At 36.7% G+C, this 26,114-nt stretch overlaps 1 protein-coding gene across 5 annotated transcripts in view; it reads right to left on the bottom strand.

Annotated features, from left to right (window-relative positions):
* Positions 1–26,114, bottom strand: part of CUL2 (cullin 2) — a 71,483-nt gene that overhangs the window by 10,731 nt on the left and 34,638 nt on the right. For all 5 annotated transcript variants that reach the window (XM_061435913.1, XM_061435910.1, XM_061435911.1 and 2 more), the window contains 10 exons: positions 18,684–18,780; positions 18,477–18,587; positions 16,828–16,990; positions 12,197–12,321; positions 10,247–10,354; positions 7,004–7,063; positions 6,192–6,320; positions 6,009–6,095; positions 4,890–5,042; positions 4,314–4,391 (listed from right to left, as the gene is read on the bottom strand). In XM_061435913.1, coding sequence (XP_061291897.1) covers positions 4,314–4,391; positions 4,890–5,042; positions 6,009–6,095; positions 6,192–6,320; positions 7,004–7,063; positions 10,247–10,354; positions 12,197–12,321; positions 16,828–16,990; positions 18,477–18,587; positions 18,684–18,780 — 1,111 coding nt within the window. The remainder of the gene's footprint in view (positions 1–4,313; positions 4,392–4,889; positions 5,043–6,008; positions 6,096–6,191; positions 6,321–7,003; positions 7,064–10,246; positions 10,355–12,196; positions 12,322–16,827; positions 16,991–18,476; positions 18,588–18,683; positions 18,781–26,114) is intronic.

The following is a 26,114-nucleotide window of genomic DNA, read 5'->3' as shown; positions in this document are numbered from 1 at the left end:
AACCTAACTTACTTGGCTATCACTACAATAAAAAAGCAAAAAGAAAATTCATGTTAGAAAAAGACATTAGAGCCCACAGAGTATATTTACTCATTTTATAGATAAGAAAATGCAAAATAAAAGCTCCTAATAAAGATTATGCAAATATCAGACCAGCCCTTTTCACTTACAACTCGGTCTGTGGTTTTCACGGCCAAACCACAGTCCTGCAAATCTGACTTTTTGCATAAATTCAGAAATTACTGTTTTGAATGATATCAATTTGAACTTTATAAATACAAGTGAAAGTTGCTCAGTCATGTCAGACTCCTTGTGATACCATGGACTGTAGCCTGCGGGCTCCTCCCTCTGTCCAGAGTTCTCCAGGCCAGAATACTGAAGTGGGTAGCTGCTCCCTTTACCAGGGGATCTTCCCAACCCAGGGATCGAACCCAGGTCTCCCGCATTGAAGGTAGATTCTTTATCAACTGAGCCACAAGGGAAGCCCAAGAATACTGGAGTGGGTAACCTATCCCTTCTCCAGCAGATCTTCCTGACCTAGGAATAGAACCGGGGTCTCCTGCATTGCAGGTGGATTCTTTACCAGCTGAGCTACCAGAGAAGCCAATAAAGCACTAAGCGAAAAACATTACTGTGCACATTTCAATATGAAAATATAAATAATAAAATCATACCTTCATCTCTAGTCTCCTATAACATATACCCTTGTTGAAGGGACCGGTTGACTAGTGTCAACAGTTACTCCAAAAGTGACCACCATGATTTAACTTCCACATACAGTAAAACACTAATACAAGCAAAGCATCAGTCTTGACTCTGTATCCTTTTGTTGATACTACTGTGGAAAATTAAACATTCTAGTAACATAGCTTTGATATTAAAAAAATTCCTCCCTCTGACTGAATGTGGAACATCAGTCCAAAAAGTAGAGAGTTCTTTTTAAAGAGCTAGTACATAATCTACAGTGAGAAAATGATACTGAAATTGGACTTACTAGCCCAGAGAAGGCAATGGCACCCCACTCCAGTACTTTGCCTAGAAAATCCCATGGACGGAGGAGCCTGGTAGGCTGCAGTCCATGGGGTCGCTAGAGTCGGACACGACTGAGCGACTTCACTTTCACTTTTCACTTTCATGCATTGGAGAAGGAAATGGCAACCCACTCCAGTGTTCTTGCCTGGAGAATCCCAGGGACAGGGAAGCCTGGTGGGCTGCAGTCTATGAGGTCGTACAGAGTCGGACACAACTGAAGCGACTTAGCAGCAGCAGCAGCAGGAAAAAAAAAAAAAAAGGACAAACTCCCTCTACTGGTACTGAAAGAAAGTTCAAATGGAGAAAACAATTTTCTTGAAAGCAAGATTTTACAGTCAGAAAGAAACTCGCTTTTTGTTTGTAAGTAAGGACACTGGAACCTAGGGGTGGTCATATGTTAATAAACAAAGTTTAAGGGGTTTATTCCAGTACTCCAATAAGTACTGGAAAATAATTATTTCAAGGAGAAAGAAAAGAATGACAAAGTTACGAGGAAACTATTACTATTTCTGCTCCCAACTTCTCCTTTAATTTCAATTGGCAAAGTAGGCTCTTAAGAAGAAATAAGTTTTAAGACTGTTAAAGGTGAGGGGCCGGTCAGTCTTCTAAGTCTACCTTATGCATGGTATCTTAAAATATACCTGACTGTTCACATTATGCTAGCCTGCTGTTACCACTATCATCAGTGTTAGCATTAACTACTATCAGCTATCTTTTACTGAGTACTTACTTTACACATCTCACTTGATCTTCGTATCAGCACTCTGAGTATTAGTATCATCAGTTAACAGAAAATTAGAAAGTTATTTGCCCTGAGTCACAGAGCACAGTAAATGACAGAATATGTAAAACCAGGATTTATGATCCCAAAGCTTACACTGTTATTTGATTTATAATCCTTATTTTGAAAGAAACAAAAACATACGTAATTCAAAGATTCAAACGGCACATTGTGAACTTCTCTAGGAAACAGTGTAATGAAGTATCATTTTCAATTTATTTTTATTTATTCATTTTTAACTGAAGGATAATTGCTTTACAATATTGTGTTGGTTTCTGCCATATATCAACATGAATCAGCTGTAAGTATAAATATGTCCCCTCCCTCTGGAACCCCCTCCCACCTCTCACCCATCCCACTCCTCCAGGGCACTGGTCTGAGCTCCCTAAGTCGTAGAGCAAATTCCCACTGGCAACCTGTTTTACATATAGTAGTGTGTATGTTTCCAGGCAACTCTCTCCGTTTTCATTTTAAATAACATATGCATACCTTGAGGTTCACAAGCTCAAGTTATTCCCCAAATAAAAGACTACTGAAAGATAATGAAAGCCTCTTGGATACATGTATACGTATGACTGAGTCACCTTCACTGTTTACCTGAAACTATCACAAGATTGTTAATCGGCTATGAAGGTGAAATTATCACAAGATTGCTAGTTGGCAGTGAAACTGAAAGTTGCTTGGTCATGTCCAACTCTTTGTGACCCCATGGTCTATATAGTCCACTTATTCTCCAGGCCAGAAGACTGGAGTGGGTAGCCTTTTTCTTTTCCTGGAATCGAATGCAGGTCTCCTGCATTGCAATCAGATTCTTTACCAGCTGAGCCACAAGGAAAGCCCAAGAATACTGGAGTGAGTAGCCGATCCCTTCTCCAGTGGATCTTCCCAACCTACGAATTGAACCAGGGTCTCCTGCATTGCAGGTGTATTCTTTAAGAGCTGAGTTACCAGGGAAGCTCTGGTTAGTTGGCTATACTCCAACATAAAATAAAAAGTTAATGAAAAGGATAATAAAGATTTTGCTAGAAAAAAAAAAAGCTACCTAAACTTCCATCCAATCAAGAAATAAGAAGGCTTGTTTGGTGAGTTAGAGAATCAAAAAGGGTCAGTTGGAAGAGAAATGGAAACACATCCATCCATTCAAAAATTTGTACATGAATGTTCAGAGTAGCATGACTTATACACCCAAAAGATCAAAACAGCTCAAACGCCCATCAACTGATGTTGGATGAGTAAATAAAATGTGGTGACTCCATACAATGGAACATTATTTGGCAGTATTTGGCATAGACTAAAACATGGATAAACCGCGACATTCTGCAAAATGAATGAAGGCAGTCACAAAAGACCATGTATGACATAGCACTACAACAGATGTCCAGAACGGGTAAATCTACAGAGAAAGAAAGCAGACTGCCTAGGGCTGGGGAGCGGGCAGGGAGCTGGTGAAGGTGAAGAGTGACTGCTAAAGGGTAGGGGGTTTCTTTCAGGGTAATTAAACAATTAAAATGTTCTAAAATTAATGGTGCTGATGAACATACTGTGAATATACTGAAAACCACTGAAAGTGTCCATGTTACATGAATTGTATAGTGCTGTGGCCTGAATGTGTCTCCCCAAATTTGTATGTTGAAATCCTGATGCCCAATGTGATGGTTTTTGAAGGTAGGGCCTTTGGGAGGTGCTTAGATCCCCTCATCTAAGGCATTAAATCCCACAGAGCTCCCCAGCTCCTGCTCCCACGTGAGGTCACAGTCTGTCACCTTCGTGGGCCTTTGCCCCACCATGCTGTCATCCTGGCCTCGAACTTCCAGCCTCGAGAACCATGAGAAATCAATCTGTTGTTTATAAGCCACCTAAGCTGCAGTATTTTGTTACAGCAGCCTTATGGAATGACTAAGCCATATGGTACATGAATTATAGCTCAACAGCTGCCGACAATGGAGTCTCCACAGTCTCTGAAAACGCTCTAGGTTAGAATTCTCAGGTTTCTATTCAGTCACATTTTAAGACCATGTTTACTTATATTTTCCATCTTCAATACATTTTTTTTCCTAGAATATTTCCCATTTGCTATATATTTACACAAATTATAGCCCAGAAACAAAAATAACCATTATAAAGGATAAATGAATTATAAAAACGGCTCCACATTCAAGCAAAAAATTAGAAGAGGACTGCTTTCAGTCCTGGATTCTAAAACTTTCTTCTAACATCAACATTGTTGTAATCTAGAATTACTCATGACAGATAATCGATTTACTAAGAGTGAGAGACACGTTCTGACAAAGAACCGACACCACCAAGTTGTTTTAGTTTAGCGTTAACTAGAAACTATTATCATTTATGTTCTTCCTACAAGGCAGAATAATCATAACTTGTGACTATGTTTTTACATCACATGAGCCCTTAAGACTTTGAAGAAATATTTAAAGTGATATAACATGAAGACAATTATTAAAATTCCTTTGGTCTTCCAATATATCTTCTGTCCACTTACCATCTGTACACTTTTTTCCAATTCCTGGGGAATTGCAAATGTAGATGAAGGAGCCTGAGTAAGAGGCCATGCACCAGCCTAAAAGGAGAAGAGTAAAACTGTTAAATAGATACACCTCTCACTTGAAAGTGAATGTTTATAAAATGATGCAAGTAACTACAATGGGAATCCCTGGTAACTCAGCAGTAAAGAATCTGCCTGCAATGCAAGAGACTTGAGTTTGATCCCTGGGTCGGAAAGATCCCCGGGAGAAGACATGCCAACTCACTCCAGTATTCCTGCCTGGGAAACCCCTTGGACATTGGCAGACTACAGTCCATGGGATCTTTAGAGCTGGTCACGACACACCAACTAACACCACCACCACAAGCAACTAAAACAACCTTTTCTCCTCCCTTCAAATGCTGATAAAACCCATCAGCATGACTATCAGGGCACAGTTCATTCCATATCAACGTAACATGTAACTTCAGAAGCTATAACCCTCTGACTGAAAGAAAGGCAATCAGGCATCCATCTATTAATCAGTCCTCTGTATCAGAAATGATTAGTAAATGTCCACAATAAAACACCTACCTGTAGAACATATATTTGAAAACTAATTCCCAAATCTATTACTGTGTCCTGATTTTTGATAAAATTGTTGAACTTATTGTTGAGATCTGCACTGACACTCATATCTGTATACATCCGATGTAGCTTGCTGGTAAATTCATAACCACAGGCTTGCTGTAGAAGAAAGTTTTAAAGATGTAAAAACAAAAATAATAAACCATACTGATTATTAAGAATGTGCTACTGCTATGTGTCTGGTCAAAGATCCGGCCTGTACACTCACACCGAAGGCCTACGTTATTCATCACGCAAAACAGCGATTCTAAATATTTCAAAAATTCCTTTCTTTTTTAACGTCGATTAAATGAGTGAATGAAAACAAGTATTCATGAAATAAATTTCCATTTAAAACAGCAACTTTTCTATAAATCTGTATGTCATTTCAACACTAAAAACTGCTTCATTACTGTAAGATACCTTAGAAGGTTTACAGATAGTACTGAATACACATGAAAGGTAACTGGGAATATTTGAGCCAGTGTTAATGTTATAAGGAGGACACTGAGGCAGATTTTTAATACTATCAGCTGAATAATGAAGAAATCTATTTCTTTGAAATTATTCCAAACTCTGTGATCATCAGGTCAAAAAATCTGGATCTCTAATCTTGGGATATAAAAAGCTTTTGTTAACATTATCTTTAAAAATTAAAAGTTATTTTTGGTATCTTTGAAAAGGACTGCATATTCAATGTGTGCTATACAGGAAAACTATCAACTATTGAATAACTCAGAATAAATATAAATCAGCAACTGCTTATCTCATCATTGTGTAAACTAAAATCACATAAAAGTGAACTGAAATTCAAATGCCCTCCACAAAACCTGTACTTAAAGGAATATTTTAGGTATGCTTGTTTCTAAGTAATACAAATCATACCTTGTAGATGATTCTATATCAACATATAGAGACTCTGTCCTTTAATACAGCATTTGCATGTGCGAACATGAAACTACACTTTACATTTAACCAGTCAACTGCTAATGAATTATTTCCTGTTATTACTCATACTGTGAAAATGACCATCTCTGTGTGCTAGTGAAATAACTTCTAAGACATCATATCAAAGTCCTACAGTACCTTTAATTTATTGATCATGGCTTCTTCGGAATCCATAGACATAGATAACCCATGAATTAAACGCTTCGCCAACATTCTTGCGTAGAACTACATTAAAAAAGATTAAAAGATTATTTCCTTTCTGATTTAAAGTTCAAAGATTAATCAAAGCTGACACATAAAACTTTCAGACTCAAAAATTACCTTTTGAAAAACATCTTTATCATCGATATATTTGAAGACAGTGATAAAGCTCGTGAGCTTGTCCTCTACTTCATTCTCTGTCATCCCCTTTGCTGATTTCTTCAGCAAGTTGTCACAGTACTTAGCGAGCTCAAATAGAAATCAACAGTAACTCTTACAAAGGGTCCTTCTCAAAGGAGGCACCATGGTAACAATGCAAAATAGGATCATGGGTTTTTGTCATCCTCAAGCTTATGTTTTCAAATTATGCACTAAAACTTAAAATACATGTCAATGGGTGAATTTTTTAAAAAAACTATAAACAAGTAAAATCTAATCAACACTGAATGATCCGATGGAGCACTGATATAAATAACTAGGTTTTGATGCAACACTTAGGTGAGTTTTGAGCAGCAATGTCATTGACATTAAAAAATACTTATTAAAAATTGTACAACAACCTTATAAGCAAGCTTCCTTTAAAGGCTTTCATTTGTCATCAAATTCTCCCTTTAGAGTTGAAGATAAAATTAAACTTCTATGAAATGCGATACAAATTATTTTAAAGCAGTCATCCTTTCCAACCCAAAGTTTGTAAGATGGAATATTTTCTCCTTCAATTATTTTTTAAGAAAAGGCTACAGAGATGACCTACTGCATCCCTTATACAAATGCCAAATTATATACAATGTTGATCAGTTTCTATTTTTAATAATTAATTTCATTAATTTTTTAAAAAAACTGCTACCAAAAAAAATCTGACATTCATCTCAGCTTGCATTCTCTAATGACAATTTTTCATAAGATTACATTTATGCAACCATCAAACTTACCAATTCAGGTGCTTTGCAAACAGACTTGGGTTCTCTGTAATTTACAACTGATGTAAGGGCCTAAATGGAAGACAGAACAGGAATTAGTCGCCAGCAATAGGGTAAAAGACCTTTTAGAACTAACACCCAAAAAAGATGTCCTTTTCATTATAGGGGACAGGAATGCAAAAGTAAGAAGTCAAGAAACACCTAGGGAACAGGCAAATTTGGCCATGGAGTACAGAATGAAGCAGGGCAAAAGCTAATGCAGTTTTGCCAAGAGAATGTACTGGTCATAGCAAACACCTTCTTCCAACAACACAAGAGAAGACTCTACACATGGATATCACCAAATGGCCAATACCGAAATCAGACTGATTATATTCTTTGCAGCCAAAGATGGAGAAGCTCTATACAGTCAGCAAAAACAAGACCAGAAGCTGACTGTGGCTCAGATCATGAACTCCTTATTGCCAAATTCAGACTAAAATTAAAGAAAAGTGGGGAAAACCAACAGACAATTCAGGCATGACCTAAATCAAATCCCTTATGATTATACAGTGGAAGTGAGAAATAGATTTAAAGGACTAGATCTGATAGAGTGCCTGATGAACTATGGACGGAGGTTCGTGACATTGTATAGGAGACAGGGATCAAGACCATCTTCAAGAAAAAGAAATGAAAAAAAGCAAAATGGCTGTCTGAGGAGACCTTACAAATAGTTGTGAGAAGAAGAGAAGTGAAAAGAAAAGGAGAAAAGGAAAGGTATACCCATTTGAATGCAGAGTTCCAAAGAATAGCAAGGAGATAAGAAAGCCGACCTCAGAAATCAATGCAAAGAAACAGAGGAAAACAATAGAATGGGAAAGCCTAGAGATCAATCCAAGAAAATCAGAGATACCAAGGGAACATTTCATGCAAAGATGGGCTCAATAAATGACAGAAATGGTATGGACCTAACACAAGCAGAAGATATTAAGAAGTAGAAAGAATACACAGAAGAACTGTACAAAAAAGATCTTCACGACCCAGATAATCACGATGGTGTGATCACTCACCTGGAGCCAGACATCCTGGAATGTGAAGTCAAGTGGGCCTTAGAAAGCATCACTATGAACAAAGCTAGTGGAGGTGATGGAATTCCAGTTGAACTATTTCAAATCCTAAAAGATGATGCTGTGAAAGTGCTGCACTCAATGTGTCAGCAAATTTGGAAAACTCAGCAGTGGCCACAGGACTGGAAAAGGTCAGTTTTCATTCCAATCCCAAAGAAAGATAATGCCAAAGAATGCTCAAACTACCGCACAATTGCACTCATCTCACATGCTAGTAAAGTAATGCTCAAAATTCTCCAAGCCAGGCTTCAGCAATATGTGAACCGTTAACTTTCAGATGTTCAAGCTGGTTTTAGAAAAGGCAGAGGAACCAGAGATCAAATTGCCAACATCCGCTAGATCAACAAAAAAGCAAGAGAGCTCTAGAAAAACATCTATTTCTGCTTTATTGATTATGCCAAAGCCTTTGACTCTATGGATCACAATAAACTGTGGAAAATTCTGAAAGAGATGGGAATACCAAACCACCTGACCTGCCTCCTGAGAAATCTGTATGCAGGTCAGGAAGCAACAGTTAAAACTGGAGATGGAACAACAGACTGGTTCCAAATAGGAAAAGGAGTACGCCAAGGCTGTATACTGTCACCCTGCTTATTTAACTTCTGTGCAGAGTACATCATGAGAAACACTGGGCTGGAAGAAGCACAAGCTGGAATCAAGATTGCCGGGAGAAATATCAATAACCTCAGATATGCAGATGACACCACCCTTATGGCAGAAAGTGAAGAGGAACGAAAAAGCCTCTTGATGAAAGTGAAAGAGGAGAGTGAAAAAGTTGGCTTAAAGCTCAACATTCAGAAAAGGAAGATCATGGCATCTGGTCCCATCACTTCATGACAAATAAATGTGGAAACGGTGGAAACAGTGGCTGACTTTACTTTTTGGGCTCCAAAATCACTGCAGATGGTGATTGCAGCCATGAAATTAAAAGACGCTTACTCCTTGGAAGGAAAGTTATGACCAACCTAGATAGCATATTAAAAAGCAGAAACATTATTTTGTCAACAAAGGTCCGTCTAGTCAAGGCTATGGTTCTTCCAATAGTCATGTATGGATGTGAGAGTTGGACTGTGAAGAAGGCTGAGCCCCGAAGAATTGATGCTTTTGAACTGTGGTGTTGGAGAAGACTCTTGAGAGTCCCTTGGACTACAAGGAGATCCAGCCAGTCCATCCTAAAGGAGGTAAGTCCTGGGTGTTCATCAGAAGGACTGATGTTGAAGCTGAAACGCCAATACTTTGGCCACCTGATGCAAAGAGCTAACTCATTGGAAAGGACCCTGATGCTGCGAAAGATTGAGGACAGGAGGAGAAGGTGACGACAGAGGATGAGATGGTTAGATGGTATCACTGACTCAATGGTCATGAGTTTGGGTAAACTCCGGGAGTTGGTGATGGACAGGGAGGCCTGGCGTGCTGTGGTTCATGGGGTCACAAAGAGTCGGACACGGCTGAGTGACTGAACTGAACTGAATAGAGTAAAAATACAGTTGGCTTAATATATGCTATAATCGGTACATCCAAAAATTACTACCTGACACAACACATGGCATTTTGGTGGTAGTTTGTTAATATTCTTTTCATATATAATACAGAGTAAACTCCTATCCTTGTATCCCTCGTGACAATTATATAATGATTATATGTATCCTGTTCCTACTGAAAGATGCTCTTTAAAACTTATTTCTAATATCTGAACACTGACAAAATAAAACTATATTTTAAAAAATTTTACAACAAACATGTAAGCAAATTTAAATTCAAGTCTGTAAAATATATTTATTTTTCTTTCAAGTATTTTTCAATATAGCCTAAGTATTATATTCAAAGGAAAAAAGAGCACTAAATAATACTAAAATTATACATGTAATTTTCAGAATGTACTAGTATATTAACAAGTCTCCTTTTACAGAAAAATCATGGGAAATTCAATTCCCATATAATCCAAGCACTCAATTTAATAATTTAGTTATTTACTTAAAAATTATAAGTTACATACTTCCGACTTTCACTATGAAGTTGGTTAAGGTTAAGCTTCATGTACAGATTAGAAATCTCATAATTAGTAGCCCTATTTCTGAAACTACTTAAAGAATAATGATTAAATTAGGAGAATTATATATAGATAAAGATACATGTATTGAAAAGTTACCTTATCCAACGCACTCATAAAGTGCTGATCACCATTCAAAACAGTGTTGATAAGTTGAACAAATTTACCATGTACTTCTAAAACTGACTCCACAAATAGTGTTGGCATCTAAAAGTAAGAAATACAAAACCATATTTTAAGAAAAACCATATTTTAAGAAGTTCAGGGATAAAACAATTAGGCTTAGTAAAGACTGCTTAAGAGTAAAGTTTTCCCCCAGCAAACAATGTTACAAACAACACACATCCTCAAAAAATGTTTTCAGCTGAGACAGTCAAAATCCAAAACTTCAGTGTTGAAATGAGCTGTCACTCAACACCAGAAATGGAGGACTGTGGTTCCTCTTCCAGAAGAACCCATGGAAAACACACTTCTCTCTGGTGCTAGGATTCTGTATCATAAGGGTAACAAGATACAATCTCAGAACTACCAGGCCTATCGATTTCATAGGGGATTACGTAAACAAAAACGGCCTTCAAAGTCACTAACGGCTGAGAGAGGGGAGAGGTTAAAAAGGTATTATCTGTGAAAACTGAGACTCTCAAGAGTTTAGCAGCAGCGTTCTCCACATCTCACAGGGAAGAGATACCTAGTAGTGCAAAAGTGAGTTTTCACTATTAATGGAGATGACTATGGAGTTAGACCTAAGACCTCTAAGTCAGCTAACATTTTCTGAGTTTCCTATGAACACCTTCTCTTGTACTTGCATCTCCCAGGCCGTGACACTAAACTCTATGCCTCTATGACCAATGTCACTCCACACTCTGAATCTGTAAAACTAACACAAACTAAGAAAACTAATAAATAATACAGGCTATTAGATCTAAACAATATAAACCAACAGTTTGACAAAAACAGAAAAGTTTATGCATTAGTGTGACAGGACATGCATCTAAATCTACGGCTAAGGTCCTGCCAATAAGGTCTATAGGGCTTCCCTGATAGCTCAGTTGGTAAAGAATTGCTCGGCAATGCAGGAGACCCAGGTTTGATTCCTGGGTTGGGAAGATCTGCTGGAGAAGGGATAGGCTATCCACTCCAGTATTCCTGGACTTCCCTTGTGGCTCAGGTGGTAAAAAATCCACCTGCAATGCTGGAGACCTGGGTTTAAGCCTTGGGTTGGGAAGATCCCCTGGAGAAGGGAAAGGCTACCTGTTTCAGTATTCTGGCCTGGAGAATTCCATGGACTGTATAGTCCATGGGGTTGCAAAGGGTCAGACACGAGTGAATGACATCTCTTTTCTTTAAATAAGGTCTATACACAGATCACTCCTCATAGGGGAGCAAATAGCTCTACTTAGGGAAGACAAGTGACATATGATGTCATGTCTACCTCAGTTGTCATCCATTACTAGTAAAACCAAGGAAGGTGATCCAACAAAACTTGACAACAGGAGCATACTTTGATAGGAAAGACACCTTGTTGTAAACTCATTTAAATGGCAGGGAACTCTTAAGACAGATAAGAATTGGGGACATGAGGATCACTGTTGAGTATTTTGGGTAGTAAGCATGTATTTAGGGAAGATAGTTTTAATCCAAATTTGCTTCCTGGGCTATCATACCCAGGACATGTAAAAGGAAACCAAATTGTAAGTTGTCTATATAATCAGTGATTAATACCATTACTACTACAATTAGCTAAACACAGATGCTAGTTATATAGAAACACAACTGTTTTGAAATAGCAAACATACTTTTCTGTGAGAAATTAACGAAGAATTGGTAAATGAACACAGTAGTGTAAGAAGTCTTACTCAACTGATTTCCTAATCACTGATAATTCTAAAACATGTCCAACAAATTCTAGGTTTGAGCATTTTAATAAAGATGGCTCGTTTATTAGCATGGTAGGACTTTTCTTTCATGCTTTTAAACAGTAAAGTCAAAAGAAAAACTCCATGATAGTCTGATTAAGAGAAAAATCTTCCCGTTCCTTATGTCACTCACATTTTCCTGAGTAAGATTACTGGTTGCTCTAAGGCCCTCATCATGGATATGATTTTGCAGCTCCTGAATCATATGAGGTAAACCAGTGGACACAGCACGGAGTAAGACATACATATTTGCCATGTCTGAGGGGAGAAAGAAATTTATTACGAAATTTACAAACAGTTTAAAAAATATTTTTAATACAATAGGTAATACATGGTTCGAAATGCAGAATTACAGAAGCATATGCAGACAAGCCCCCCACCCCCGCCTTCTCCTAATCCCCCCGGTACTCCTCCCTTGGGAAAGCAATGCTGTGGCTGTTTAATATCTTCTTAGAGCTGTTTCCTACCCATTCAAGCAATATTCTTCCCTCTGTCCACCTTGTTCAATAAACAATGTAGCGTATTTCATATACTATTTGCGACTGCAGACACATTTTAACTTGAAGATCTTTTCATATGAGTACATAAAGCCTTTCCTCATATTTTACAACTGCTTAACACACCAGAGAAGGCAATGGCAACCCACTCCAGTACTCCTGCCTGGAGAATCCCATGGATGGAGGAGCCTGGTAGGCTATAGTGCATGGGGTCGCTAAGAGTCAGACATGACTAAGCGACTTCACTTTCACTTTTCACTTTCATGCACTGGAGAAGGAAATGGCAACCCACTCCAGTATTCTTGCCTGGAGAATCCCAGGGACAGAGGAGCCTTGGTGGGCTGCCGCCTATGGGGTCACACAGAGTCGGACACGACTGACGTGACTTAGCAGCAGCAACACTCCATTTGACAGCCATACGACAATTATTTAACAACGAATGAGAATTTGGTTGTTTCCAATCTTTTGATATTTACATTGTTACAATTAACAATCCTGCATATGGACAAGAGTATCTATAGTATAAATTTCCAGAAGTGGGGCTGCTGTGCAAAAGCTGTCTTACAGAACGACCTTGTAGACAGAGCCCCCAGCAGCCGGGAGCTCTGTCAACAAATGCTTTGATCTTCACACGGAGAGGTGCAAAATGACATCTCAGTGTAGTGGATTTTATTTTAAACTTTTTATTGAAGTATAACATACATATGGAAGAGTATACAATCCCTAAGTGTATAGCTCAATGAATTACCACAAGTGACCCCCCTCCCCAGCCAGGTTCTCACCACCCACAGTAGGAAATGGACACAACCTCCTCCAGGAAGCCCCCTTGCCTTCCCTACTCCTCCTGCTCTTCCACAACGGTAATCACGGTCATGACAACACTATTCAACTACACCACAGATTCGATCTGCCTGTTTGAAACGAAGAACGAGATCATCCAATTCTTTCATGTTTGGTTTCTTTGGTTCAATATAAAAGGTTCATCTGAGTTGTACGCAGCTCTCAGGTGTTCCTTTCCACTCTTCTTTAACATTCCATCGTATCTCTGTGTGGCACTTTATTCATTCTACAGCTACAGGACGTCTGCACTGCTTCCAGACTGGGGCTATTACAAACAATGCTGTTGTGAGCATGCTTGCACATATTCTTCTGTGCACGTATGCATGCATTTTGGGTGGGAGCTTTAACACCTAGGAGAGCAATGGCTGGATCCTAAGAGATATGTTTATTCAGTGTTAGTGGCTACTCACTGTCAAGAGTTTCAAGGTGGCTACATCAATTTATACTCTACGTCCGATGTATAACAAGTTCCTATTACTCTATACACTTCCAAACACTTATTGTTTTCAGTCTTTTTCATTTTATATCAAAATGTGATTAATTACTGATACCTTAGTGTGACTTTAATTTGTATTTCTGTTTTAGTGAGATTGAGAGATTTTTTTTTATATGTTTATTGGCCATCTGGATATATATATATATGTGTGTGTGTGTGTATATATATATATATATATATATATATATATATATATTCTGCAGTGCTTGTTCAAATGTCCTAATTATTTTACATTTTGGACATAAACCTTTTTCAACAATTGCAAATATATAACCCTATGACTGTCTTTTTTTCAAGTATAACTGACATATATTAGTTTTAAGGATTATAACAAAATGATTTTCAATATTGTTATATACTGCAAAATGATCATTACAGTCAAGTTAACATCTTTCACCATACATATTTATAACTTTTTTTTCCTGTGATGAGAACTTTTAAAATCTATTCTCTTAGCAACTTTCAAATATGTAACACAGTATTATTAACCAGTCACCATGCTACATATTATTATATCCCCATGACTTATTTTCTTTTTTTAGTAACTGGAAGTTACTAAACTTCTTGACTCCCTTCACCCATCCACCTTGACTTCAGCAACCACCGTATCTGTTCTCTGTATCAATGAGCTCACTTGTTTTGCTTTTTAGATTCCATATATAAGTGAGATCTCCCAGTATTTGTCTTTGTCTGACAATTCACTTAGCACAATGCCCTGGAGAGCCTTCCATGTTGTTACAAATTAGCAATACTTCATTTTGTTTACATAGCTGAATGATATCTATGTGTTTGTGTGTTTATTTTCATCCACTCACCTATTGACAGACACTTGTTTCCTTATTTTGGCTCTTGTAAATAATGCTGCAATGAACATTGGGATGCCTCTATCTTTTTTAGCGTTTTTTTTTTTTTCTTTTTGGATAAATACCCAGAGGCAGAATTGCTAAATCACATGAAAGTTTTACTTTTTAATTTCTGAGAAACCTCCGTACTGTTCTTCATTGTGGCTCCACCAATTTTCATTCTCACCAACAGTACATGAGAGCTCCCTTTTCTTTATATCCTTGCCAACATCTGTTATTTCTAGTCTTTTGGATAATGGCCATGCTAACAGGTGCCAGATAGTACCTCACTGTGCTTGGATTTTTATTTCCCTGATGATTAACGATGGTGAGCACCTTTTCATGTACCTGTTGGCCATTTGGAGTTCTTCTTTAGAAAAATGCCTATTCAGGTCTTCTGCTCATTTTTCAATCAATTTTTTTTGCTATTGAGTTGTATGAGTCCTTTATCAGATATGTGATTTTTTCCATTCAGTAAGTCGCTTTTCCATTTTGTTAATGGTTCCCTTTGCTGGGCAGCTTTTTAGTTTGATGCAGAACCCCATGTTTATTTTTGCTTCCCTTGTGGCTCAGCTGGTAAAGAATCCGCCTGCAATGTGGGAGACCTGGGTTTGATCCCTGGGTTGGGAAAATCCCCTGGAGAAGGGAAATGCTACCCATTCCAGTATTCTGGCCTGGAGAATCCATGGATAGTCCACGGGGTCACAAAGAGTAGAACACAACTGAGCGGCTTTCACTTTCACTTTAGTGTCAGATTCAAAATATCATCACTAAGACAAGTATCAAGAAGCTTATCACCTTTGCTTTCTTCTAGGAGTTTTATAGTTTCAGGTCTTAAGTTACAGTGTTCAATTCATTTTGAGTTAATTTTTGTGTATGGCATTAAGTCAGTCATCCAGTTTTTTCAAAAACATTTATTAAAGACACTGTCCTTTCCACACTGTGTATTCTTGGTTCCTTTGTCCTATGATTGTTATTGTGATGCTCTTTTGATGATCCAATGGTCTTATGGTTTTGTATTGAGTTTAAGCTTTTAATGATAAAGTAATAAACTTGATCATCTTTCCCTGTGGTTAGTGCTTTCTGTGTCTCATTTAAATTATCTTTCTCTACCCCCAAGTCCTGAAGTTATTCTATGCTATCTTCTGGAAGCATTACTGCTTTATACTGAGATCAAAAGCCCAAGGTGAATTGACTGACTCTGTATACAGTGTTTGAAGTAGTGATCAAATTTCACTTCTTTCCCAACTGGTTATCCAATGGACCTGGTACTGTGTGTTCAAAAAACTATCTTTCACCCACTGCTCTGCAGGCTGCCTTGGTCTTAAATGAAGTAAGTATCTTTGTATGCATGAGTTATTTCCTGGCTTTTTATTTTATTCCACTGGTCACTTTGACTACCCTTGTGCCACTTCCTTTTCTTAATTACTGTAATTTTTAGAAGTCATGCTATCCTGCAAAGGTTTCTCACTGTGCTCTTCAAAACTGTCTTGACCGTTCAGGCTAACAGTGTAACTTTCAGAGTTTAAAATTAATCTTGGGTTTTGCAAAGCTTGCCCTGGATCTATCAATGCTGCTTTCAACGATGTTCAGCTTTCTGTTTGAGTCTGGCACATATCTTGTTAGATTTATTCCCTATTATTGAAAAATTCTCATTGCTTTTTTCGAAAAAAAAATCCATTTTTTCACTGCTTATTGTTAACATCTCGTATCTTTACTTTGTATTTCTATTTTGACTGAGGCTGAGCATCTTCAAATATTTAAAATCTACTTTTATTTCCCTTCCATGTTCTTTGTTTTTTCTCCTTCTAGAAATTCTTAATGTATTAAAGAAATTAGTCCCTGTGGTTTTTTAAAATGTGCAAACACACTTTCCCAGTTTTTCTTTTGACTTTAGAAAATAGTTTGAAAATATATTTTTCCAAACAGTCTTTTAAAATAGATAATTAATAATCTGTAAAAAGGCATACTGAAAAACGTATCAACATACTACTTAAATATGTTTGAAGCCTAAGGAGGCTTGGAAGATGATATAAAAAGTGGGTTTATAATTTCACTCCTATTCCTATTGATGTTTGGTATCACTTACCATTTTTTTTTTCTTGTCGGATGATATTATGACATTCTGCGTGTAAGAACTGTAAGTGGTCTGCTACCATTCGTTGTTGACATTCGTGAATCACTTTAGTATATGAACTTGGATGTAAGTATTTTCGACACCGAATTTCTTCATCTTTTAATCTACCTAGAACCTTTAGAAATATATTCTTACAGTCATGAACTACTATGTGAAAACACCTGAAATATCAGTAAGCAACTTACATGGCAAATTAACAAATAGAATTATTTATATAATTCTATTCACAATTCAAAGTTCCATTCCATAAATCATTTCAAAATCTTATTTAAGCTACACTTCAGCACTGCCTTACATTAATTGCATTTACAATGTTGCACAACTGTCTATTCCCAAAACTTTTTCATTACACCCAACAGAAGCTCAGAAACCATTACGCTATACCTCCCTGTTCTACCCTCCCAAAAACTTTTGATCTACTTTCTGCCTCTCTGACTTTGTCTATTCTAGACATTTTGTATAAGTTAAACCCTAAGATATTTGTTCTTTTGTGTCTGGCTTCTTCAATTCAGCATAATGTCTTCAAAGTTAATCCATGCTGCAGCTTGTGTCAGAACTTTATTGCTTTCTAAGTCTGAATAATAGTTCATTGTATGTACATACATTTTGCCTGTCTTTTCAACTCTTGAAAGACATTTGAGCTGTTTTCAGTGTTTGCCAACAGCCTGTTTTTGAGAGTCAGATATAATGATGAGAGTTTATACATCACTGATACTCTGTGTGTACCTTTCAAGACTGGATCTAGAACCTTGAGTAAGAGTCTAAGATGTAAAAAGGGCTAAAAGCTAAGACCCACTGACTTAGTGTAACTTGCACTTAATGGAGGAAAATGTCCCAGATAACTTACTCAAGGTCCTGGAGCTAATCACTGACAAAGCAAAAGAGAATTATTCAACTCCTGGACCTGGGTTTGTGGAACAGACACCAGTGTATCGTATCAGTAAGTACTGATATTTCCTGATCTATGTCCTATGGAGGCTTCACTACAGCTTTTCCACTTCAAACTTTTCTTAAAGGTGAACAAACTAACAAAAATCATCTGATAATAAAATGCCTGAGATCCAGCACTGTGGAAGAAAAAAACTAGTTAAAATGTCTGATATATCTGATGACTGAATTTATCATCTGATTATTCTTTGACTAAGAAAATATATATAGCCATTTTAAATATGGTTATCAATGTGCTGGTTTAATGATTAAAATTTCTCATGCAAGTTTTTCTTAGTCTCCACAAACTTAACAGACCAAAAGACCAAGTATCTAGAATTATTATATTTTTACTATTTTTTTTCCTTGTATTTTACAGGAAGAAAGAGTACTTAGCCTATTCTCTTATTACTAAGCATAAAATATAGCTTATTATTTTGTCAAGAATATGATATATATTAATTTTAGATTAATCAGGATTATCAGAAAGCACTGACCACAATGAAAACTGGAACAGCACTTTTTCTCATGGAAAATGTCAAGCAAGAACAATGACTGATCAAGAAAAACGGAACCTTTTCCACCAAAAGAAAATATTAACTAAGATAACTAATATTAAATAAGCCACACCTGATATATAATAGATGACAATAGTTAACATAATGCTTTCCTACCTTTTCCATATACTGTGAGCAGTTTGATTCTTGTAATAAATTTGAAGCTTCTTGTTTGTAATACTCTCCTGTTTCAGTCAGAAAGGGAGACTCAAAGATTTCCTGATAAAACTAAATAAATCAATTAAATCATATTTTAAAAATAAGAACAAACAACCTAAGAAATTAAAGGTCTAATAATTTATGTTTTAAAGGAAGCTTTGTTACCTTTAAAGGGAATTTTTTCTTATACTGTTCAACATGAACAAAGGAGTTAATAACCCCGTGGATTACTTTCTGGTTTGGGTCTTCTCCACCACGATCACTAAAACAAGGTAAAACAAAAAACATTCTTGAGAATACAAGTATCCATGGAAATATACCAAAGTACGCCAAAATATGGCTGCTTATTCTATTGGTCTGATCACTTTATTTATGAAGTATTTTAAAGGTCAATGCATGCACGATACTTAAAATGCAATTTTTAATACTGCAGCTGAATTAATATTTATGACAGTTAATGTACCCATTAGATGCCATTTCAATAAACAACAGAAAAGCTTAATTGTAAAATTAAAAGATACTATGTTGATACTAAGATAATTCTTCAATTTTAATAGAGTAAATGAACCCATTGTGAACCCATTCAATGAACCCAATGAACCCATAGTTTTTTAGCTATGAACCCATCAATTTAAGACTTGCAATACCAGTGGTTAAGAATATTTGAATTTCACTCACCACAAACTCTGTTACTAGAGGATTTGGTCTGAGAATCCAGTTTTTAAACCATCACAAGTATGCCTACAGTAATCTGACGGGACTCATTCCTCAAAAGTACACTCAATACAGTATTTTGCTCATTGAAATGACTAATAGCTATTGTTCTCTAAGATATCTGCTAGAGCCACTGAGTTGCTTTCATCTAACCACAAAGGTAATTCTCTACTTAGAATTTACTGAGATATGCTTTAATATTTCTATATTCTTTTACAGCTACAAAGGGATCTAAAATCATCTCAATTATTGAGATGTGACTCAATATTTCTCGGTTATTGAGATAGTGACACAATTATGTGACTTTTGATAAGCTCCTCCTCAGTCAAGGGCACTACTGGGATGCAAGTCTTAATCACAATAAGAAATGTAGGTGATTTTTTTATTTTTCTAATTATAGACACAGAAAAAAAAAAAAAGAGGTTTGCCTAAAGCCACAGTAACACAGCCTGGCTCTATGCCGGAAGGTTCTGAATCCAGTAATAATGCCTAAATCAAACCATTATCCAGTCAAAGGTTTACCTTTCTATTGGTAACCTTCCACCTTACTTTTAAATATTTTCTTTCTTTGAATGAATAATTATTTTACAAAAAAAGCAACAGAAAAGTATACTATCATCATTTCTAGTAGAATCATCTGGGTTTTACACTGGGATAGAAAGACTTTCGAACATTTAGGAAAATTACTGAGGCAATAACCTTTGCTTTAAGTTAGTGTTCTTCCCTGTCTCCACCTCCCTCTAAGCCTCTTTCCTTCTTCCTTTAATAATCTGGATATTGTGGAAAAAGTTTTTTGTGATTGAATTAATATGGCTACAGTCTTCTGACAGTCACAAAATCTTGGTTACAAAGTCTACATTTTGTTATCACTAATAAGAGCAATAAATACATACAAGGTAACACTAGGTGAGCTCATATCTTCTGCTCACCTTCCCTCTCAAGCCCAAATTAAATCTGGTGAAAAAATGATATGATTTATCAATTTGGAGCACATAGCTCTTTGCCTTCTAACTCTGTCTGGGACAAAGTGAGAAATATCTAAATCAGGTTACCTAAAGTTATTTTCATGACCAAATTCTACTGTCCCTGCTCAGCACCCAGAAAACACCCACTCCTACTCCTGCCCTTTGTTTCTGACACCAAAAGGCCCAGAGAAGCAGGAATCTGGTAAGGTACTACCTAGAAAGTATATCAATATTCCCAGTGCTTAATGACTAAGTTGTCTTCTACTGTAAGAATAACATCTGAACTCAGAAACCCTTAGGCATAATTATTCAATCTTTAAGATCACCACATACTTTTATAACTGCACAAAATGTACAACAAAATCATTATAGTTTATTTCTATTAAGTTGACAGATAATGAAAATAAACTGAAATGATGCTAATAAGGTAGTACTATATAAAAGCAATGACTAAGCTGGTTATGTGAATAAGCTCTGGATTTATCTAAGAACAGTGATCCCAAGAGATGAGCTCTGAGAAAAGAATATAAAGAATTTTTATTATGTGGTTCATTATTTGATCGTGACAGAACTAAGTGGAAAATGCCTACAACAACCATAATGAAATCATTCGGCTGGGAGCTTATAGGAATTGTTTATTGTAGTTCTTAAGACCCGGATTTTGGAGTCAGACTGCCTAAGTTCAAGTTCTGGTTGCATTAATATGTCACCCTGTGCAGGTGCTTAACCTTAGTACTCAGAGATTTTTCCTTCTGTAAAGTGGGGATAACAAATGCACCTACTCTCAGAGGATATGGTAAAGATTAAGCATAATCCAAGAAAGTATATAGCACAGTGCCTAGTAAATGAGTGAAGCATCATTAAGCTAGCATTTTAAGTACTGACTGAGCAAAATGCAAGCAGGAGAAGAAAGCTAAGAGACCAAAAAAAAAAAAGAAAAAAAAAATGCACTGAGTGTGATTTTAAAACCAAGGCATTTAGAGGGCAGACTAGGTTTGTGATGGTCATAAAAAGTTAGTCTGAGGGACTTCCCTGGTGTAACAGTGGTTAAGAGTCTGCCTGCCAATGCAGGGGACACAGGTGTAATTCCTGGTTTGGGAAGATCCCATATGCCCAAGGTGGCAACTAAGCCTGTGCATCAGTCACAACTACTGAGCCTGTGCTCTAGAGCCTGTGCTCCGCAACAAGAGAAGCCACCGCAGTGAGAAGCCCATGCACCCCAACTAGAGAGTAGCCCCCGCTTGCCACAACTGGAGAAAGCCCTCATGCAGCAACGAAGACCCAGTGCAGCAAAAAAAAAAAAAAAGGCTGAAACTCTCATAAGTCCTGATTCTGCTATGTGACAATGGGCAAATTAATCTCTTGGTAAAACCTTCATTTGCCCCCTGAGATTAAGATGAGAAGATTAAATTAAATGCAGTCTCCTGCCTCAATCCAAACCTGAGAAGTGATAGGAAGGATACTTTTTAATATTCCATTGTTGGCAGTAGGCCTTGGACCTGTAGAAATTGAAAATAAGATGGAACGAAGACGAGATAGCACAGAAAAACAAAAATGCACAAGAGAAAGGACGGCTACAAGAAGGGGGTGGAAGACGTGAAGGAGGATGGGCGAGGAGTGGCATTACTGAAAGCGGGCTGGCGCAAAACCAGTGAGCTCACTGGCAGACTAGCTGCTCAGTGCATCTCTGCAGGAGCAGTGAGCGTAGTCCCAGGAGGAAGTAAACTGTCTGTACCCAGACTCTGGTATCCACTCGAGGGCACCTCCGGTGATACTGGGAAATCACGGACTAGCAAGATTTGGTAGCATCAAGACTTGATGAGTGGTAGAGAAACGGGTTTCCATACTCTGCCTTTGGAAGAACAGTTACTTTACAGAGGGCAAAATTCTAAATGCATATACTCTGTGGCTCTAAAAAGCTGCACATGTGCGTAACAGAACTCAGAGTTGTACTAATGGAAAGACTGGAAACAACCTAATATACATCAGTAGGAGAAGAGTTTAAAAAAATGAGGTAGAACCATACTTGATATCGAGTTTAGGAAGAAGGAGGAAGGTAAGATCTCTTATGTACAAACACAGAAAAATTATCAAGATAGATATATCAGTATGTCATAAACGATTCTTAAAAGTTAGAAAAAAATGAAAAAATTATACATTTGAAAAAACAAAAAATATTCTGTATCGTATTTATTTCTGTACACAGATATAAAAATTCATAGGAAAATGTTTGAAAAGACAGTTAACCAAATGATAAACAGGGATTACCTCCATGGAGAGGAAAAGATCTGGAGCATTCAATGTTTTTCAAGAATGCATTTACATATCACTTGTGTATTTTGAACTAAGTTTTTCACTGAGTAGCTGGTGCCAGGTCTGAGGAAGAAAATGTACAAGATAAGCCTGGAACATCCTGACACGAGATAGCAAGAAAGTTATCAAGGATGACAATGGTCATAGCAAAAAGATTCTGGCACCAACTAACCAAAGAGAGGCTATTCAAACTTTAATAAAATCGAGACAATAGAAACACATCAAATATATTTAAGTCTTTACATTTCATCATGATATATTGGGTGGAAAAAGCTAACTGGCCATTTTCTGAAGATGACAGCAAACCAATTCATTATCCTGACAAATGGGTAAAGAAAAGGAAAAAAAGCAGTTATTTCATCTTTCGTATATGATAACCAAATAATAGACAAGGGTAAGTATATTTCAATAAAATTTTTCAAGTTAAAAAATGAAAATCAAACAACAGGATTAAAGTGGCACTATTTTACAAATCTCAATAAACTAAAAGATGCCAGCATTTAGCATCAGTGGCTGCTTAAATTTAAAAAAAGAGTAAAAATCATACATTATGAAAGAACAAAATATCTTGGTTTGCCAGGGAGAACTGACCTGAGTCTGAGTAGGCCACTTAACTGCCAATTTACAGGAAACACAGAGGACAAAGGAACACATATAAGTGGGCCTCATACACTCAACTAGAGAAATCTAGACAGTGCGAAAGTGTAAAGATCAAACGGCCAGGATTCCTGAACAAATGTATTACAAGTGGGAAAAAAAATGAAGGATGGAGGAGAAATCTGTTGATTAAAATGTTTTTTAGGATGAACAAGACTAAACTATAGCATCTAGGAATGCACACACGGGTGAAAAAACCATAAAGAAACAGGAAAGTGACTGCGCAGAAGTCAGGACAGTTGTGTCTCTGGGAGAAAGGCAGGGGCTGGGACACACAGGGTTTCAGGGGAGGCTGGCATGGCTCCAGTTCTTAACCTGGGTGGCAGTTAGAAGCGCATTTGCCTTTCAATAATTCATTCAGCTATACATTTGTGTTGTATGGTCTCCTCTGTCTATATTTAATTTTACACGAAGAAGGTTAAATGATACACACACACACAACAAAATCCCCCAAAATCCAAGGAAACTGTTATAATAATATTAACATGTGACAGAACATGGAAAAAGAGCACAAGATAGATAAAGGTACTACGTAACAGTAAAAAACATGAAGAGAATAATCCTCATATTTATACAACAACAGAGGCCCAAAATTCATAAAGCAAAAAGAGCCACTGCAAGGATGAAAATCAATAAATCTAAAATGAGCTGGGAAATTTAAACCTCTCTTAGAAACTGACATATGAAAGAATTAAGCCTATTACATTAAATTTTATGAGACCCTAATGGCTTACATGGTAAAGAATCTGCCTGTAACGCAGGAGACCTGGGTTCAATCCCTGGGTCAGGAAGATCCCCTGGAGAAAGTAATGACAACACACTCCAGAATTCTTGCCTAGAGAATTCCATAGACAGAGGAGTCTGACTGGCTATAGTCCATGGAGTTGCAAAGAGTCAGAGACAACTGAGCAACTAACACACACATTAAATTTTATTTTTATCCACGATTATATTTTTTCTTCAATGAAATCTATATTTTTCCTCAATGAAATCTTAACAGTTTAGAAATAGAATAAAAAGCCTATGAACATGTCAGAGAAAATACAAATCAGTCACAGCAGCCTATGTTATAAATTGCTCCTAATTCACAGGTGAACAAAGAATTTTATTTAAAGTTTTTATTTTTGCTCAAAGACTATCTTGACACTAGAAAGCTAACACAGAGCTACTGGGAAAAAGGAAAGCAATTTTGAATTCATTTAACATTAAAGAGTTTGTGTTTTCAGTAGTATCCTTAAGTATCTAAACAATTCCTTTTACTTGCATTAAAAAACTGATCTGCTTTCTTCTCTCCAGTTTCACATTCTTACACTGTAACATTTAGATCCATGAAATTACAGCATTTTATTTATTAAAATTATCAATGTTAGGCTGTTACTACATTGAAAGTCCCAGCTGGCATTCTACTATTTTACTATAAAAGACAAGTTATTGTATGAATAGAATTACTTCTATCTTTCCTTAGTAAAGCAGACACTATGAAAATATGATGCACCATCTATGACTCCATCACTTGTTTCTTTCTTCCTTATATAGAAGGAACAACTTTACTTTTGGATTATCAATTAAATTTTGTGTGTACACATTTAATGATACCACAAAAAACAAAAATTAAACTAAGAACTGTTTCACTGACTCTCTTAAGCAAACAAAAAAATTCTGCAATCTACATTCTGCTTTTGAAAAAATCCTCCATTAGCCTGACAGATAACTTTACCTCAAGGCCGAGATGGCCCTCAACTTTCTGAAATCTTCAAAGAAGATTAACACATTATAAATGGTAAATCATACCAGAATCCTAGGGTGGCGAGGATTAAATGGGATTAGCATATAAAACTTCAATCGCTGCTTGGTACACAGTTTCCATATTTTATTATTATTACTAAGCCTTAGTACCCCTCACTAGAAAATGTAAGATAATACCTACTTAATAAAGCAGACATAAAAAAATAAATGAGATATTAGTAAAGCATGTCAAATAATACTGTAAAGGAAACTGACTGTAACAACAAAACTAAAATGAGTTGGCCTAATGTCTCTGACCATGGTCTCCATGTCTTTTCCAGAATTAGTATCCTACAGTTGTTACTGTTTTTCTTACATAGTCATGCTTTCCTTAATTTTTCATTAAATTCACTTTTAACAAGCTAACAATCACACTTAAAAATTTACGAGGTTGGATCAAAATTGTTACAAAAGAGACACTCATTAAAAGTGCATTTAGAAAATTTATAATATTTCCATTATACTTGTAAAATAGCTGAATTTCAAGAGTAAAGTTGATATTTTTAGCAAAGGAAATTATATTAGAGCCTAAAACCCTTGTTGAGAGTGCCCTTTCAGTCATTCATAGTTCAGCAGAGAAAAGAGGAAGGAAGAAGACAGTTCCACCCTACCTCTCCACTGCCTCTTTTCTCTCTCATCCTCTTTGGAAACAGCGGAATTATTAAAGTGTGAGTGACCATTTTAAAAAACCAAGTTATTAATTCCTACCACATACTTCCTATTTGGTATTAACATTAACTATTAAAATAGTGTCTTATCCTTTTTGGTGAACTTTTTTTTTATAACCCCTTATTTCCTATTAGGAGCCCCACAGTAAGAAAAATGCTTTCCTTTTTTCCCTCACATAAAAAAACTCCCTATTTGGGTCTTCTTAAAGAAAGCAGTTTCAGAGGGAGTGGCCAATATCATGTGGCAATTCACTGGTCTAGGGAATTCCCTTCACAGCAGTTCCAGTCACCTAGGGTCTAGTAAGAATCTTCTAGGCCACACCTGAGCCAAGGACGCCCCGCTCTGGACTCCACAGGAAAACTTACACTGTGCCACAATCTATTCACACAGCAGCTTGGACAAGCCATCCTCTCTGGGCCACAAGCACAATCAACCATTCTAGAGCCTTTTTCTCATAAATTTGCCTCATGAGTTAACTGGTTATAACGGTAAC

Source organism: Bos javanicus, chromosome 13 (genome assembly GCF_032452875.1).
Source record: "Bos javanicus breed banteng chromosome 13, ARS-OSU_banteng_1.0, whole genome shotgun sequence".
Lineage (NCBI taxonomy): Eukaryota > Metazoa > Chordata > Mammalia > Artiodactyla > Bovidae > Bos > Bos javanicus.
This window is presented reverse-complemented; position numbering and strand designations above follow the sequence as displayed.